General features: G+C 38.6%; 1 protein-coding gene across 3 annotated transcripts in view; it reads right to left on the reverse strand.

Annotated features, from left to right (window-relative positions):
• Nucleotides 1–17,500, reverse strand: part of DGCR2 (DiGeorge syndrome critical region gene 2) — a 44,939-nt gene that overhangs the window by 15,359 nt on the left and 12,080 nt on the right. The window contains exons 1-4 of one of the 3 annotated variants that reach the window (XM_085593091.1): nucleotides 11,997–16,111; nucleotides 9,415–9,537; nucleotides 1,475–1,602; nucleotides 94–311 (exon numbers count right to left, since the gene is read on the reverse strand). In XM_085593091.1, the coding sequence (XP_085449217.1) occupies nucleotides 94–311; nucleotides 1,475–1,602; nucleotides 9,415–9,537; nucleotides 11,997–12,036 (509 nt within the window). In that variant the 5' untranslated portion in view covers nucleotides 12,037–16,111. Of the gene's footprint in view, nucleotides 1–93; nucleotides 312–1,474; nucleotides 1,603–9,414; nucleotides 9,538–11,996; nucleotides 16,112–17,500 lie in introns of those variants that run through there. The other 2 variants (XM_077787160.2, XM_021549898.4) reach the window with 2 other exon arrangements.

The raw sequence follows: 17,500 nt of genomic DNA on the forward strand, positions 1-17,500 counted from the left end.
TAGATTTTCTACACAAACTGAACCACCAGCAGTTGTACCACACAGAAACCATTCTCTGTAACATGAGATCTCCGTCCTTTTCTTCCTACTCACCTACGCTGGTCCTTCCTTACGAATGTTTTTTCTTCCAAGTCCCACTCCTGTGCCAGGATGAACCTCAGCTCTTGGTCTGCAGTGAAGGTGGCGAGGGACCCGTTCACCCGCTGACATGTCTGCACAGCGTCCCAGTAGTTCTCCCCATTTAAATACACCCGGTAGCAGCTGGCTGTGCCCTCATAGTGGTGCCATCCTGTTGGGCACTTTCCTAGGAAACATGAAGAATAGAAGGGAAACCATTCCCCCCAAATTAGGATCTTTAAGATAATGCATCCTAATCAAGTATCACTGGGATACATACACACAATAGTGTGTACACTTCACCTCTGCAGGAGGAGGTGCACACATTACAGATCCCTGAAAGGTTACTTTACTACAGTTTCTGATAAATGTTGATTTTTTTAAAATGTTTTTAAAAAGATTAAGGTCCTAGTAAAGTCCCATCACATTGTCACAGCCTTTAAAATCTTTAAGACTGACCATCAACTGTGGAAGACATTTCCCTGCACATCTTAATAAAACAAATAAATTTGATCAATCCAAGCAAAAACAAGCAGCACAAAAATCCCGGAGGTGGCCAATTTAATGACTGTGTCTTTCTATTAGGTGATTAGCAATACATTCAACTTGCTGTGAAGTTTCCACCTACTTTTACAGTCTCAATAGTATTCATATAATCCTGCCCCCAGAGTGAATCATTGAAGATGACAGAAGTTCTGGGTAAATTCTTGCTTGCTTTGGAAAAACCACCACTGTAAGGCAGGTCTTTAGGAAGTAAGAATGTGATGGTGTGAACTGCTGTCTCTGCTTTCTCTCAATTAACTCAACTAAAGGAACCTGAAACAAAAGCTTTGAGACATTTCTGGGTGAAACAGGCCCACAGGCTTTTGACCAACATTCTTGGAGGTGATGGGTAACTAATAGAGAGAATCACAAGACAGAAGGATGGCATTTAAACCTGTATCTGCACTATTAATTTTCCATTGCCTAAGAAACTTAAAATTCAGAAACTGTGAAACTGTTCTGTTCATTGCAATTCACAGTTCTGTTCTCAAGCCTCTTTATTCTGTTTTTTTCTTTTGTGGTTTGTATCCTTTCTTATTCTGTTACAACTCTGCGATGAACTATAACAGAAACTTGCAACTCTGGTTTCCCAAAAAGAGAATTATTAGTGTCACAGCATTCTTTGCATGTACTGGTGTGCTATATAAACCATGCAAAACATATATAAAAGAAATGCACAAACACCTGAAATAGCATTCAAAGTTTGGTCAGAAAGCTATGAAAGAGAAAACACTATTACTTTTTAATTTACAAATAGCCTAAATTTGTAAATTAATTAGCAGAAAGATGGCCCAGATTTCCCAGTCTGCAACTTACTGCTGAAGCGGACAGGCTGTGCCACGTTGACGGTGTGGAAGCGGGTGGTCTCTCCTCCTCTCCCTCGACTGTGCCTCGAGTCCACATTCTCCTTCCCATGGTAAGTTCGCTGGTCCCCTGTCAAGACTGGGGACCAGGAGAAATAGTTAGTACTGGTGAAAGATGCAAGCAAAGGCAGATTCATTTTATTAAACTTTCTCTGGGTTTTAATTCAAGACACATGTGATGCATGACTCAGGTAAGCAAAGATGGCAGGTCCCTGCAGTAACAGCTTGGCCATTTTACTCAGTAGGTAACTGAAATACCTTCAATTGAAAAGAACCAACAACCCATTACATGAGTCGTGTAGTGTAAACGAAATATTTTGGCAGATTCTCAGCACCCTGCAATTGTACACAGGACTTACTGCTCATCATTTCAACTGCTGCAGCAAATGCATCATCCCCAGCGCATTGTATCTGTTCCTGTTTACAGAACTACCCACTCCCCAGCTGCTTTGTTCCTCAGCTGTGTGTTCAAGGACATAAGACAACTCCTCCAATACATTTTCCAACACATGCTCTGCAATGTAGGATGTAATTAAAACCAGGAAAGGAGACTGATCTTCAGCCAGGAGAACGAGGCTTTTTTATTCACTCTCAAGCTTCTAAAAGAAAACTTCAGCGATGATGTCTGAAATAAACCCACACACCCCCTCATTTCAGTGTCAGGGTTAACAGGTGTACATGACCACTAGATTCAGTAACTTAGGAAGAACACAGTGTAAGAAGTTGTTCAAGAAAGGGGGCTGGAGGGCTCCATGTGCCTACCAGGTGTAAGTAAGGAACACCCAGCTCAGGTGGAGGCAGGGGGGGCCATAGCCAGCACAACTAGCAAGCTCCTAAGCAGGAAGGCTGGTATGGTGGTGGGGAGAAGCCTTAGGGAACGACAGAGGTGGGCACCAAGAATGATTAATGTGGAAACAAGAGATTAACCTTAAAAAAAGAAAAATTAAAACCATGCTTATAATATAAGCATTATAAATATCTGCTTGTATGTTACTCAGTACTACTAGATGTTATTGAAGGTAATAGGGTTTAAGCAGCACAGAGCTATGTAGACATTCACTTCTATATAAAAAATCTGCTTATTTTCCTTTAAAGCTGATTAGCTCCATTTAGCCTCGCTAAACCAAACAAACAAAGTCATGATCCCAAATAAAGAGAAGCTATAGTCTTCTGTAACAGGTTTAACTACATCTGTTTGAAATACATATGAAACCACGTCAATAAAACTTTCTCTTTTCAGACTGTCTTTGGAAAGCAAGAGGTCCACAGCAATTTCATGGTAGGCTGCAGGCTGATCAGTGCATTACCTGGGGGAAAGACCTCCACAAGACCCAACATCAAACAGTGCACTCCTTAGAAAAAATGTAGGCACTGATGAGCAAAACAAATCCCTAGCTCGAGCCCAGGAAGAGCAGAGTCACTTTGCATTCATCTGTCTCTAGCATACTGAGTTTGCCCTGGGTTAATGGGATAAGCAAGGGCTATTTAATTATCATGTTATCCGAGGAATTACATGTCTACAGAGATCACCCATTAAGGAATGGCTGTGCATAATATATTCACATGGCCTTACAGGAATAAAGCAGAAATTCTGGTGTTCAGTATTAGAATACACTATCTATCACAGGCAAGGAGTCAGTGCCAAGAAACTCAGACAGCCCACATTTCAAAGGACACAAAATGGTAAAATTATTTGACAGTGAAGATTACTGATTTTTTATTACTTTAAAGGCTAATCTATTTTTACTTTTAGAATCTGTTTTTAAACCTAATGGTTCAGTAGCACTATTTACACTATGATTTTCAAAGTGATACTGAGACACTGAAAAAGCATATCAATTATAGCAAGACTTTAAAAATAACACTAACTAATGTAGAATGCTTTATCAAATTCTACTGAGCTCAGCATGGGGAGCTCTATTTTCCCATGGCATTAAATGGTAATAGCTAAACCCAAAAAAACAGTTAGAACCAAACACATGAAGAATCAGTTGCCTCTCAGAAGTGAGAGCAGATGCAGCACCATATGGCTGACCCTCTGCAGCTAAACAGAACGCCCACGAGGACTTAACAATTTATCTCCCCCAGGAATAAAACAAAAGTTCACAGGTTTTAACATGCAAGGTTAAGGAAGGGTTACACATGCTAACCTCCTGAATTAACAGAATTTATGCCAGATGCTTTGAAAAATAGCTACACAGATTCCACACAAAGAGAGTTCCACCAGTCTGCACCCAGGAAGCGGAACTCACTCCTTCCTCAGCATCTGCCCTTGTCAGCAGATTCACTGCTGAAACCAGGACTGAAGTGCCACAAAGCAGCCACCACAAGTCACTTCTTCAAGCCCAATGCTGACAGCTGCTTAATAAACTGTGCTCTTCAAATATTAAATTGCTTCTCTTTGACCTGAATATCTGTCTCCTAAGAAAAGACACAAAGACAACTTTTTCCAGGGCAATAGAGATGCTAACATGGCATTTGACTGCCATGAAAAGCTGTTGCAGATTCTGGTGGCAAAGGTGTAATTGGACTGGATTTCTATTCCATTTTTGCAATACTCTGCAGAAGAATTTTACATGCTGTTTGCAGTTCCTTTTTACAAATAATTTTATCTTTAAAAATAAATTAGAGTGCCATGGACTCATCTTTAGATAACAACTTAACTCAGAAGATCAGAACCTAACCCTGTCTCAATGCTTCACAAAGGAAAAGCCATACTTTTCAGTGCTTACATGCACACTTCATATCCTGAAAGCGATGAAATTTTGGAAGATCAGTTATTTTCCAAGATCTTTATTCTTCTAAATACTACAACCACAGGCAATAACAACAACAGTGGTATTTTTACTAGCCAAGCCAGATATAGATCTGTTTCTTTGACTTTATACAATTACTCCAGAAATGTAATTTGCTGGCTAGAAATTTGGTGCAGAAAATGAAAAAATGGGTTCAAGGAAAACCTCATGGGCACTATTTTTTTTCACCCTTTGAATATTAAGAGTAGTGAACACAAGCATCCTCCAATGTGTTTCCCAAAGGATCAAGTCACGATTAGTATTCACCCAGCTCCTTCCAATTTACAGCTGCTATCTAATTCGCTGCAGCACAATTATAGTCTGAGTATAGGGCTATCCATCAAGAGAAAGTTGTCTAACTGTGGTAATTCTATGGCTATTTTCAGTTGTTTAAAACTTGAAGTTACCAATTCAGAATGGAAGTCTGCCATGCTGATGGCTCCTTCTACCTTTTGGAAAACTGTGTCACAGATGTCAAGTCACTCAAGCAAAACCCTTCATAAGGATGGTTGTACTATGTCAAATGATGTCAAAATTAAACTGCCTGAGAAGCAACCAGGTCTTGCCATATCATATTAGTTCCATGATTTGAGTTGCTCCTGTTTAAACACATAGAGTCTCAAAATTTACATAAAACCTGCCTTGTCCCTGAAGCTTCAAATTTTCCGTCCAGCATATTACCTATTGAAAGCTTAGAAAGCTTCTAATTCCATCTGGTAGTTTGAGAGGTGAGAGAACTTCAAGATTAAGTCCAGTTTTGTGCCTCAATATCTGGAAATATAGTTCAGAAGCTCCTAGAGGGGAGTGATTCTTCTCAGATCAAGCAGCTCCATGCTGTGTGTTATCAACTGTGTTGTGCAAGGACATCAATGCCAAGCAAGAACAGCATCCTGCTGTGCTGAGTGTTATTCAAGGTAATGGACTGGCAGAAAACAGCTTATAATTTAAACACTAAGAGGTAGGGTAAAAAAAAATACGAGTTCACCAAGGGCCCAGGAAAGGTGTGGAAATGCTCAGAGGTTTTTATCATTAATACCTAGCTTTTAAAAAGAAGATTCAGTAAAAAGTGCACAAATGTCAAGAGTCACTTCAACCATACAAAACATCCTTGGTGAAATAAAACACAAAGCTGTTTTTGATCACTTCAAAACAGGTTGCTGCAGCTGCTGCTTCATCAGAAGGGAAAGATGTAAAACTGATATGGATAGGATTTATGAAGGGCACTCGAATTTAAGACATCCATTTTCATTCACAGACAACAGAAAAAAACATCAAGCCTGCAGTTTGGGAGGAAAACATAGCCAGAGCTATACTAAACCCTGCTCTGCTTGGCCTCCTGAAAATGAGTTACACCAGAAGGCCTGCAAAGAAGGCAGGATATCTGCAGAAGCTGATCTGATATTCTGGTAGAAGCAAAGCTGGAAATCCAATAAGCAGTAAAAGGTAAACTGCAGATCCCTTCCCTCTTATGGGTTTAAATACAGAACTTTCATAAAGGTGAAAAAGTCATGTTTCTACTTCGATTGCTTGTGTAGAAACATGAGAGAAAGTGATTAGAAAGAATAAATTCCCATTTCTAAAAGTCCTTGTTTAAGATATTAATGCCTGTTTCTACAATTTCATAAAATACACCACTTTGAGATAAACTATTTTTAGATCAATTATTGTTGACACAAATTTCTTGAAGCTCCACTGCTTAAGTAGAAGCGGGTCACAGGCACATACTACAAAATAAACCCTCCCAGAAATTTTGGTATCGCTCACAAGAGTAGGCAGACACTGGTTTTAGTCTGTCAGAGAGATGAATTGAGGGTAATCACTGCTGCAGATTCCTCTGACACATGGGTGCCTAGTGGGAAGGGCAGGGGGGAACAATACTTTGCACATGGAAAATTTGGGACTGAAAGGAATTCCATGTTTTAAAATAAAATGGTCATTGTGATAAGAATAAAAACAGCAGTAATGACAATCTTCAGAGAAATACAGCAAAAAATAGGCATTATACACTTATTCAGATTGCCAATGAATTAAGTATCTTAATTGTGGTCTGAAAAAAATGCCATAAGAAATTCAAACAAAAAGTCTCTACAATTTGGAATGTTCCTTGCACTTCATCCAATACATGATTACAAAACTAATTTATTAATTATGGATCCTTTTCTTTTAATAGCACCTTTGTTACTAACACAAATGAAATTAGGCCTAAAAAAGGTGAACCAACAGTTGCAAACAACTTACAAGGGCTTTGTAATAAACCTTCCAAAATACCAACATGACTAAGGAGTCATTGAAACACACTTTTAACACAAAACCCTAATTCACTGTCATTGATCTGTTCTGAGTTGCTCATGTTGGAGTGTGCCATTAGTGGCTCAAGGGCTGAAGATTAACAAGTTTCCCAACCAGATTCAGGGCCCTTTCTTGCATGCTTTCTTTTCATGCTTCAGAGAGTTTTCATGCCTTTTAATTTAAAGATGTTATAATTCTCCAAGTTTCACAAGTCCAGGTGGCTTCACTAACTACCTCTTTTAGTCTTCAGACTGACTTTATTGAAGGGAAGAACTTTTTAATTAAAGTATTTACATTTAGCTGAATCATCACACAATTGCTCATCTAATCCAAAGGTATTTTCTAAATTTAAAGCTGTATCATTTCTTGTTAATTCAGTGGCCAAAGAAGAAAGTTGCCACTCCTGAGCATGACTATGTTACTATTATTAGTAACATTAGCTCCCCAATCAATGTCCCAAGACAGTCTTCTCCTGTGACTCGTCACGTCTGTACTGCTTTCCTCAACACAAGCACACTGTGCTCTTCCAAACTGCTTCTGCCCTCAGGTTTACTTGCATTGATGCTACTCCTCCTTATGCTCCAGCACAACACTCCCATGCACACCAACCTCTTATTCTTGACAGCTGTGAATAACACCTGCCCCTCAATACCCACTGCAGGTCATGATGCAGTCCCACCAAGTTTATTGCTACAGGTATAATAGTTTTTACCTCCTACATGAGTAGTTCTTGTTCCTCTGGTTTACTGGCTGCACTCCTCACATTACTGTGCAAATATCTCAGTTCTTTCATAAACACCACACTTGCTTTCTGGCTGTTTTACTGAGTACAGCCTTTTCACCAATTACTTATCTAATTATTCCTCTCATCAAGTGGAATACTTTCCTCTCTCTGCTGTCCAGCATTTTCCCTTCTGGTATTTACAGGCATTATTCTTCTCTTCCTGCACACAGACATGATGGTGAAATGAATCAAGTCTCTCCCACATTTCATTTCTTTAACCTTCAAGTTCTTCTCATCATGTCAGGCTAGACAGTCCAGTGAGACCCACACCCCAAACACAACACCAGAACCTGTGTATTGAGAAATGTTACTCCCATAAAACCCTCCTCCTATCCATATACCAAACATTCTTTGAAACTCCAGTCCTTAGTCAACACCATCCTGGTGCATACTCCAGGCAATAACTTAAGTTGCTGACTAACACATCAGGAACAGGAGAAGATAAAAATAGTTTTGTATTAATGTGGAAGTTCAAATGTTCCCACAAGCAAAGTTGTCAGTGCTTTCTGAGTAAATCCAAGCACTAACATGACTCTGCCCTCCCCTAGCCACTGAATTCCATCATACTCTAGAATTTTATGAGGTCCATAGCTTTTTAACATTTGGCCAAAGTTAGCTAAAAAGGAAGAATAATAGCACAGCTATAAAAGCAATTTTCTTTAGTACATCCACATTGTAAAGAATATCCTCAAATAGACTATCAATGGCACAGCTTAATTTTCAGTGTCAGAAGAAACTACCAACTGTTTTTCCCCTTTACTGCACATTCACATATACAAACCAACAAAAAGTTTTCTTAAAAGAGCACTGACATTCTTTTAATTATTTGTCCACAGTACACACTGGGGAGATGGGCTAACTCTAGCACAGTTTCAAAGTTTGAATGTTAGATTTATTTCTGTAATTGCTTTAGATAATATGAAAATTTAAAAGAATTTGTTGCTGTAAAACATCAATATTACTATTTTGTAGCACCTTTCTAAAATAGCTGAGAACTCAGAATGATGAATGCTGTTATGGCAATGCCACGGAGTTCATGTGATTCTCTGCCAAGAAAATTAAGTAGTACACTGGAAAAAAACTTCTTAAAACAGTTTTTGAATGTAATTTAGTCACACTGTAAAGACAAAAAGTTTTGAATTGTGCCACAGCTGAATTCATGCTTTCAGATACTTGTCTCACTGTTCTTAACAGAAAAAAAATTACAGGTCAGTTCACTTTTAAGACACACAGAAGGAGCTGCACTAGCCTGTTTTTCAAGAACAACTGAAAATGTAAAAAACTGTGATTGTACAATTTCACAGTTGTACATTGTGATTGTACAATCACTATTTCTTTGCTTGTTTTTAAGCACAGCTCAGTATCCAGTAGCTTTAGCAGAGATCCACTGCTGATGACAGGCTCCTCAAAGCATATGGTCATAGGAGCTTACGAAGTGCAAATACACCAGCTTGTCTGGCAGAACAAAGTTCTCCACTTAAGCAAAAGAAGTGTAATCAGAACAGGAAGCAATAAAACAAGCTCTCTACCCGAGTCCAGCAATGTCACCCAGCACCGTCTGAGTGATATACTACCAAATCAGTAATTCCAAATTTAACCACAGGCTTATGTGTCATTTCAGTTTAACTGCAACATTTTTTCCTTGTCAGGAAAGTCTCTTTTTAGACCACAAACTCTCCTCATCTTCAGGTTACCTGCTCTGACCATAAGAGTGGAAGGATTATTCAGACAAGCAAAAAACTGTTTGTGAAGAAAAAATGAAGAGAAAGCCAACCCAGCCTTTGTTAATAATGTGTACAGTTCTACCAAACAATCACCAATTTAAAAATAAATAAAATATTATCTTTAATGTATAATATTGATAATATGATATATTATATTGTAATATATTATACATAATATTATATAATAATAAAATATTGTATTTGATATTATTTTAAAATTTTTAAACAGCCTGAAAGAGTTAAAGTACTGCTGCAAAGTAAGCTGCTATTGGGCTGAGCACTCTCTTAGATTTACTTACCTGGACAGTCGACTTCATCGCTGTCATCCTCGCAGGTGGGCCATCCATCACACTGCCAGTTTGAAGGGATGCACTGAATGGTTCCACTCCGACACGCAAACTGCCCTGGGGTGCAGCGGAGCTCTGGCAAAGAAGAAAAAAAATGGTGCTTTCTTTGAAATGTTATTTATTCTTGAAAATTTATACATGTATTAATCATCTGTCATGTAATGGATCACTGAAGCGTAATGGACAATATCTTTGGTTAACTCAGCCTGTTAAAAACTCCTTCAGTTCAGATCACTTCATGTCCTAAACTGCATGTTTGTGGCTTTAACAGACAGGAGGGTATGGGAAATAACTCTCTCAAGACATCTGTGGTAAAACCTTCCTGATAAAGATAGCCTGTGAGCAGCTATTACCACAGCATGACCCATTTACTTCTTGTGGGGCACTGAGGAGTGCTTGTTCAATTTTTCCAGAGCTGAATTTCAACAAAAATACGCTTCGATAGGTACGTGCTGCATTATGCAACAGCCTCAGAATCCTATTTCCATTCTAATCACCGTGTATGCCAGAACCCATTAGACTTGCACAAATGCCCAATGTGATTTACAGACATTTCACAGAACTACTTGTAAAACAATATCTATATCCATGAACCTGTTTTCACTTTCTAGCTTCAGATCCTTTGTACACTTTCTCCATGTGAACATATCCTTTACTAGAAACTGTCACTATCTGCAAACATGTTGCTCCTGCTTCTGTGAGTTCACTGCCTACTTGCCATCACTACACTGTCGCACCTAATTAGCATTACAAAAAGTACAACTTTTTAAAAACCTTTTTTTTTTTCAATTCCATCTATCAAATGCCAGAACCTAATAACACGGCTTCATTTTAAGTCCCTCAAAACATTTTGCAGGGAATAAAAAGGTCTGTCTACAAAAGTGAGCAATTCTAAGCTTGTTCACATCCAGTGTGCCAGTGCCAACACAATCCACAGGCTCGCTTTTGCACCTAACCATCATTGTCCCATCTTTCTTCTAGACAATGGCTGTCCATTTTTCAACCATTGTTTTTGAGCAATTTAGCACATTGTCCTCTCAGTGAGCTGCATTAATCCCATGTAATTTATGTCTAGAGAATTGGCACCTTTTTAAACAGGAAAAAAATGTTTATATATATAACCTACTGATGGATGGATCCAGTAGGCAACTGTCTTGCAGAAGGAAATCATTAAAAGAGAATTTAAAATATAGGTATGCATTCTCTCATCCACAGTGTAAAATGTAAGAGCAGACTGTAATTGCAGTTGTTACTTCTTGAAACACATGCCTAAGCTGAATCAAGAGAGAGGTCACATTTAAGTGTTCAAACAACATGACTGGGCGTAATAAACCCAGTCACCAGGCACTCTCAATAAAAGCTGGTATACCTGGTAATTGGTATAACATGTGGCTAACAGCTTCTAATTCAATGTTAGACTAAAATCCAGTCCTACTACTGGTTCCTCTGTAAAGCACAGACCTGCTCTTCTAGAAAAATAAAAGCAGGCACATCCTCTTAGCAACCACCTACTCAGAGCAAACATTCAGGTCACAAGATGCTAAGAACTCACACGGACCTGCCAGACTACTGACTGCAACAACAGACCTGACAGCACGACAGTGTTCTCACCCATTTAGAGTTTTACTCAGCCCAAACAGCTAACAGAGAATGAGCACAGGGGAAATTGGAAAAAAAATAAAATAAAATTACCAGTCATAATGACTTCCCCCTCAGAAAAAAAAAAAAAAAGAATTAATTTATTTAAGCCTGAAGAGTGAAAGGGGAATAAAATGGGGATGGTATAGCAAGAGAGAAATTTTACAATCTATCTTTAAGCTAAATAATTTCAAATCTAACCTCTTTGAGTTAATTAAATCTCCTTCTAACTTAGAGGAAAAAACCCAACAACACACAAACCACCAAATCAAACAAATACAAAACCTCAAATTGAAAGCATTCAGATTTCAAGTCCAAAGAAGAGCACCATTTGGTAAATGATTGCAGCTTCTTTCCCCTTTTTTGCACAAGGTCAGGACACAGTGGGAGGCTCCTTAGAAAGTCTTGCTAGTACAATTCCAACTACAGAATTTACAATGGGGCTTGTGCTAGATCTCTTAACACATCAAAGACTTTTCTCAGCCCAGCTCCAGGTTTGCACTGCATCCACCCATAGTTATGGCAAAATTCAATACTTGAAAATAAACTTGATTTTCTCTTTTACTGCTTATTTTCAATGGAATTCACACACACACCCTGTGAACAAAGTTATCCTGCAGCTTTCTGGCTTCACAGGCAGCATCCACCAGGAATGCCAACCTGCACAAGGGAAAAACAGTCAAGAATACTTCTGTCTGCAGTTTCATACATGCTATTACCATTTTATGTACAATTACATATGACTGGTTAGATAAAATGATGACTCCATCGCAGCATAATGGGCATTAAAAAAATGCCAGCTACATGCTGTAATGTCATTACTTCCTGTGTTAGAGACACTCCTCTCTGAAGAATGTGGATACATGGAAGAGTACAAAACATTTCTATTAAAACACCTTTCAGACCAGCTGTACCATTGTTCCCAACGGAGATCATGCTGTCAGATGCAGTAATTATTTCAGACCAAGGAACATGAACTGCTATGCAATTCTGCTGTGGAGGGAGGAAATGTGACACAAAGAAATACAGTGAAATTAAAATCTTTGTCAATAAGCCCTCCTAAGCCATTCCAACCCATAGCCATCAGCAGTAACATACAGACAAAAATAGATGGAAGTCTATAACAAAGCTGTAAGATACATAGCCCAAGAATGGAGATATCTGGGAGAGGCAAGGATGCACAGGGCATGTGCTGGTCTCCAGAACTCTGTGAAACATTTCATGTCAGTAGCCTATTTTTAAGTTAAAACAGCAGGTAAATGAAAACATCTCAAGCCCATCTCCACCACAGAAAAGGCAAGTCACACTGCCAGCAGCAGGACAAGTGTCAGGAAGATGTATGAGCACTACTGAATAGTACATTATGTGACCATCCATCTTTCCTGGAATGCAAGTAATCACTTAACACATGGTCAGACTTTGTACTTTCTAGGAGTATGGTAAATAAAAACTTTCTTCACCCATATATTTTCAGTTCTTTTGAAGAATAGCAAAGATTTCAAAAATATCAGAACATTTCTGTCCTTAAAGCCAGGTATCTCTCACAGTGCACAGCTGTTGATAGTAACTCACAGCAAAAAAGGATAAAGAATGTGCCTTAAACTATCACCTCCACACAGCACTAAAACCATACTTTCTACCAGCTCTTAAATGCAGAAACATTTCATATTTTCAAAATCATTTGTAAATATGTAATGGCACAAGTTCAGCTAAGAGCAAGCAGCTGTTGGAGCAGAAGCACAAGACAACATTAAGTCAAGGGCATACACAATTGCCTTGAAGTGAAAATGTGGATATGCAACCTCCCCCAGCATTCACGTATGTGATAAGTGACATCAGCAGTTAATGATTCACATGTGCAATTCTAACATAAAAGGCTTTTCTTTTCAGCATCAGATGCAGTCTTTGCTATGCTACAAGATAAAACTTAGCATACTGAAATCTTATTGCAGAGCAATTAAATTTATCTGGCATTTGCTGGGAAGAAAGGAGACAACTAAAACACTAAAAATAGCAGCAACTGTAGTTTTTGCACTATACAGAGTATAAACTTACAAAACATCACAAAGTTCAAGCAGGGTGAGAACATGAGAACACTTGAAGCAGTGAGGTGTCATGATAATCTCTTCATTTCACTATCTCAGAGCACTTCTACAACATTAACCCTCAACAATCTTACCAACCAGTGCATCCTCATGCCACGGTTACAATGAAGTACAGAACCATTCAAGAGTTGTCAAAGGCTACAGACAAGAGAAGCTGCAGGAAGCCAGCTGTCCTGACTGCTAGTTCTATGCTTTCATGATAACACTGTGTTTACTCCCTAGACCCCAAGCAACCACCTCTTTCACCAGCACGCCTGCACCTGAACAAATGTCTATCAGAAATATTAAGTAACAACAGTGTGTTCTCTGGTAACACTTCACCTGTTTCTCTACTATAAACTAGATAGAGAAAACAAGAAATTCCTTAACTTGATATAAAAAGAGCAGAAAAACTGAAATCAGATTCAGAGCATTCTGATTCTACAAGCTAAATATATAACCAAAGATAAAACTTACTGTCAAGTAAAGGCCAAAAAAAAAACACCAATACCAACTTGCTTAAACATGTTATTAGAAAATATTACCCATCCACAAGTCACTCATCTGAAAGAAGTCTTACCAAGGTTAGTTGTGGACTTGTAATTTGGAATTTAAAAGAAAACTTACAAAACAGTTTGAAATTTAGTTCATCAAACCGGAAATGACAAGATTATAAATCAATTTAAACACTGCCATACAAACAAGAGGCCTTCATCTGCTTTAACTGTCACACATTTTTCTAAGCTAGCTAGCAGCAAAACAAGATTTTTAGCTAACAGAAAAACTGAGGTTTCATATGGGAAAAACCTAATCTTTCAAGGTGGTTGCTTACATGCTCACAGAGAGCTTTTGTTCTGAAGATTCTGCCCACTGCATGTTGAATGCTAGGTGTTTCACAGAACTCATTGTGTATTTCAACACAGGGGTCAACCAGCTTGTTGAATTTTCTTTACAGCAGATAATTTCCCGATTTTCTGCAAAGTACTCAAAAAAGAAACCCATTTACAAGGAACATTATCCACAGGAAGGACTTCATGATTGATGAACAAAACACAAACTCAAACATGCTCCCTCTTATTTCCAGCCAGCTTCATGTGTTTCACAAAACAGATTTTGGCCACTATAGAATGATCCAGGAAGCCCTTTCAAGTTTAACAACCCCATGTACTCCCTCGGTGTCATCAAGAACATTTTCCTCCTGGAGCTCAAGCACTGAGAAGCTGCAGTGCATCCTTCCTGCAGCAGATGCACACTGGTCACTGAGCTGCCTGAGCATTACACTTCCTGGAACCTGTATTTTCTGCATCATTTTTAAAGACTTTTGAGGTTCATTTGGACTAAAACACCCCCTGCTCGCATCTAAACTGCAACTAATTTTTTATTAAACCCTCTTTTTATGCAAAACATGAGGTTACTCATGGTTACTCAAAACAATTGTTTTATTTTTAAGAAAGGTAGAGAGAATCTATATCCAGTATGTGAAACTACTTTTTCAACACAGTACATCTCATTTTAGAGCTTCCAATGCCAAAGCAAGGCTGTAACAGACACGTGAGACAAAGTGTTGATTCAAAACAAGATCAACTTGCTCGTTCAGTTTCCTAAATGAATGTGATCAGTTGGGTTTGAAACAGCAAGCTTTAGATCAATGTAGCTACTGTCTGTCCACATTAAGCCAGACCAGCTCTGGTTTGTCCCCTTCCAACCAGAAAGATTGCATGCTCCAGCAAATTCAGCAGAAATATAGCTGTACAAATCCAGTATCCATTAATGTGGAATTGGGGCATCATAATAGTTGTCTGCCACCGAAGACAGAACAACAACTAATATGTCTATTGCTTTAAATATTTGTTCTAACAGCAAACATTTAAACAGTTGGGACCTTCATCTCCATGGCATCAGAAAAGCCTGGAGTGAGGATCAGGGTCCAGCTCTGAGGCACGAAAGGTTGGTCCCAGGTCACACACCACAGGGGTGACAGCAGGAGCAGGGGTGGAAACAGCTCATGGCAATGAGCAAAAGCCAGCAGCTGTAAACATTTCCTGCAAAGATAAGCTGCTGGGTAAATGAGAAAACTTTGATACTGTTTTAGCAGGATTATCTATCCTGCTTCAATTGAAAACAGAGATACAGAAGAAATTCAGCTGGAAGAAATGTTATATCCAATAAAAATGACAAAGCCCTATCTCAGGCACATGTAATAAACATCTACTGAAAAGTATTAGGTGAATACATTCAAGTCCTCAAAATCCAAATTTCAACCTTATATTTTCAAGACACCAAAGATTAACACTACAGAAGCCTGTGGAAAAAGGAGCAATAGATCCTAAAGTACAAACGTATGCCAGAACATTCCCCCCACCTACGTTCCTAGCTCTAAAATATAAACTCTCCAGCAGTACAAAAACCTTGATATCACAGCAATTCACAAATTCAGAGGTACAGTTGAGGAACCAGAGGCTGAAACTAAAGACTCCAAAACATAACTCTCAATTCAGCGAAGTGTTTTGATACAGAAATTAAACTCAGTGACTGCAATCACTGATTATGAAAGTTTGGGTTCTTCTGGCTGCAATTGCTGAACTTTTTTTTCTTAAAGGATTCACCAATTAGCAAAGCCTGATACATTAAGATAGTATTTTAGTAGCTAAGACTACAGATGCACTAGGTTAATGTTTACACAGCAAGTATAGATTTTAATCTATTTCAGTTTTTAACACAAAGAAATGTAATTTTTTTATTTGCTACACTAATTGTTCTTGTCTGCTGAGCTTCATTTGTATGGAAATTGAGACTTGATTAAATGTACACCCAGCATTTAATGTTATTTCAATGACAAGCTCTTACTCTGAAATTTTTGTACTGGAAGAGATAAGCTTGAAGTACATGGTTTGGTTTTACACATAAGCTTTTAATGAACCATGGCAGGTTTTTGTGTACATCAAACTTACTTTTTGCTTATTTTGATCACATTTCTCAAGATTGGACATGGTAGATCCTCTGGCATCGTTTTTATTTACAGACCAAAGGAAAACAAAAGACAAAAATACTTCCTCCTTTCTCAGTGTAAGTCAGTCATTGTTCCAAACCAGATGAACCAACCTGTAAAGGAATATTCTGTTCAGATTTCAAGAGGCAATTACAGTCATCAAAAGCTGATTAAGCAGTAACAAAAACTCTAACTACAAGTGCTTAGACCAGTAACTCTTCTTATTCAGATTTTAACTTGTCCAACAGGTCTTTCTTACGTTTTGTAATACTCAACCTACATACTTAAGACCTGTACTTACATGTTGCACTATCCTTTCATATTTTAACACACTTAGGAACAAGTTTACTAAAATTCAAAAAAAATTTTTTTTTTAAATCACTGTTTCTATATAACCTGAGCTATGCTACACTGCATGAGTATGATCAGATCTCAGTCCCTACCAGCAAAAAGCCCAACTCCCTAAGTCCTTCACTCCTGGAGATTCTGCTGAGCACCAGTGCTCACCAAATGCCTGCAAACAAGCACCAGAAACAAAACAGGAGAAGGAACACCACGCCCACCACCAAACACACACATACAGCTCTATCTAATATTTATGCTCAAGAGGAAGCATAACACAATCAATATTGCTGTAGACTGGTATTTACTGCAGTAACATAAACTTTAAAACACTCTTAATACTTCCAACACAACAGTAACATGATGGTTATCATAATGTAGTCCTCAGCAGATATGTGAAAAAATTGTCCTTAAGGTAAGCATCTGTACTTAAAAAGCAGTTTCCCTAGTTTGGATGCCTCCCAAGTGCACAGGTGAAGTTCACTGGAGCAGGTACAGTGTACCTGTCACCAAATTCCTGAAAATCTGCCAGCCTGTAAGGAGCAGGGCCGTCCTGCCCCGCCTCTGCTTGCAGTGGCCAAGGCCGATTGCTGAACAGCTCTTGGGGACAGAGCAGCTCACAAGGAACTGCACCTGAGGATGTTCTGACCCGGGCTTCACAGATTTTCTTGTTCTTAACCTGTCTTTGAGGTACCCCCAGTTCCATACAAGGGCTCTGCTCTCAGGGAAGAGAAGCCATACGTAAATGGTATTTCCCTCAGCTTCTGATCTCTGAGGTTTCCACTAACCACTCATTTCCCAGCAGGTCTTTGTGTCACTTGGTGAATCTGACATCCATTATGTATTTTTGAGTTTATTATTATACCACCCACTGCTGCATTCAGTGTAGCAGAATAAATAAATACAGTACTTTATAACAAAGTCACAGTAGGAGGAAAGCAGACTATAACACCAATCTTTTCCAAAGAAGAAAACTTATTTGTGA

This window comes from Lonchura striata, chromosome 15 (assembly GCF_050655825.1).
Source record: "Lonchura striata isolate lonStrDom1 chromosome 15, ASM5065582v1, whole genome shotgun sequence".
Lineage (NCBI taxonomy): Eukaryota > Metazoa > Chordata > Aves > Passeriformes > Estrildidae > Lonchura > Lonchura striata.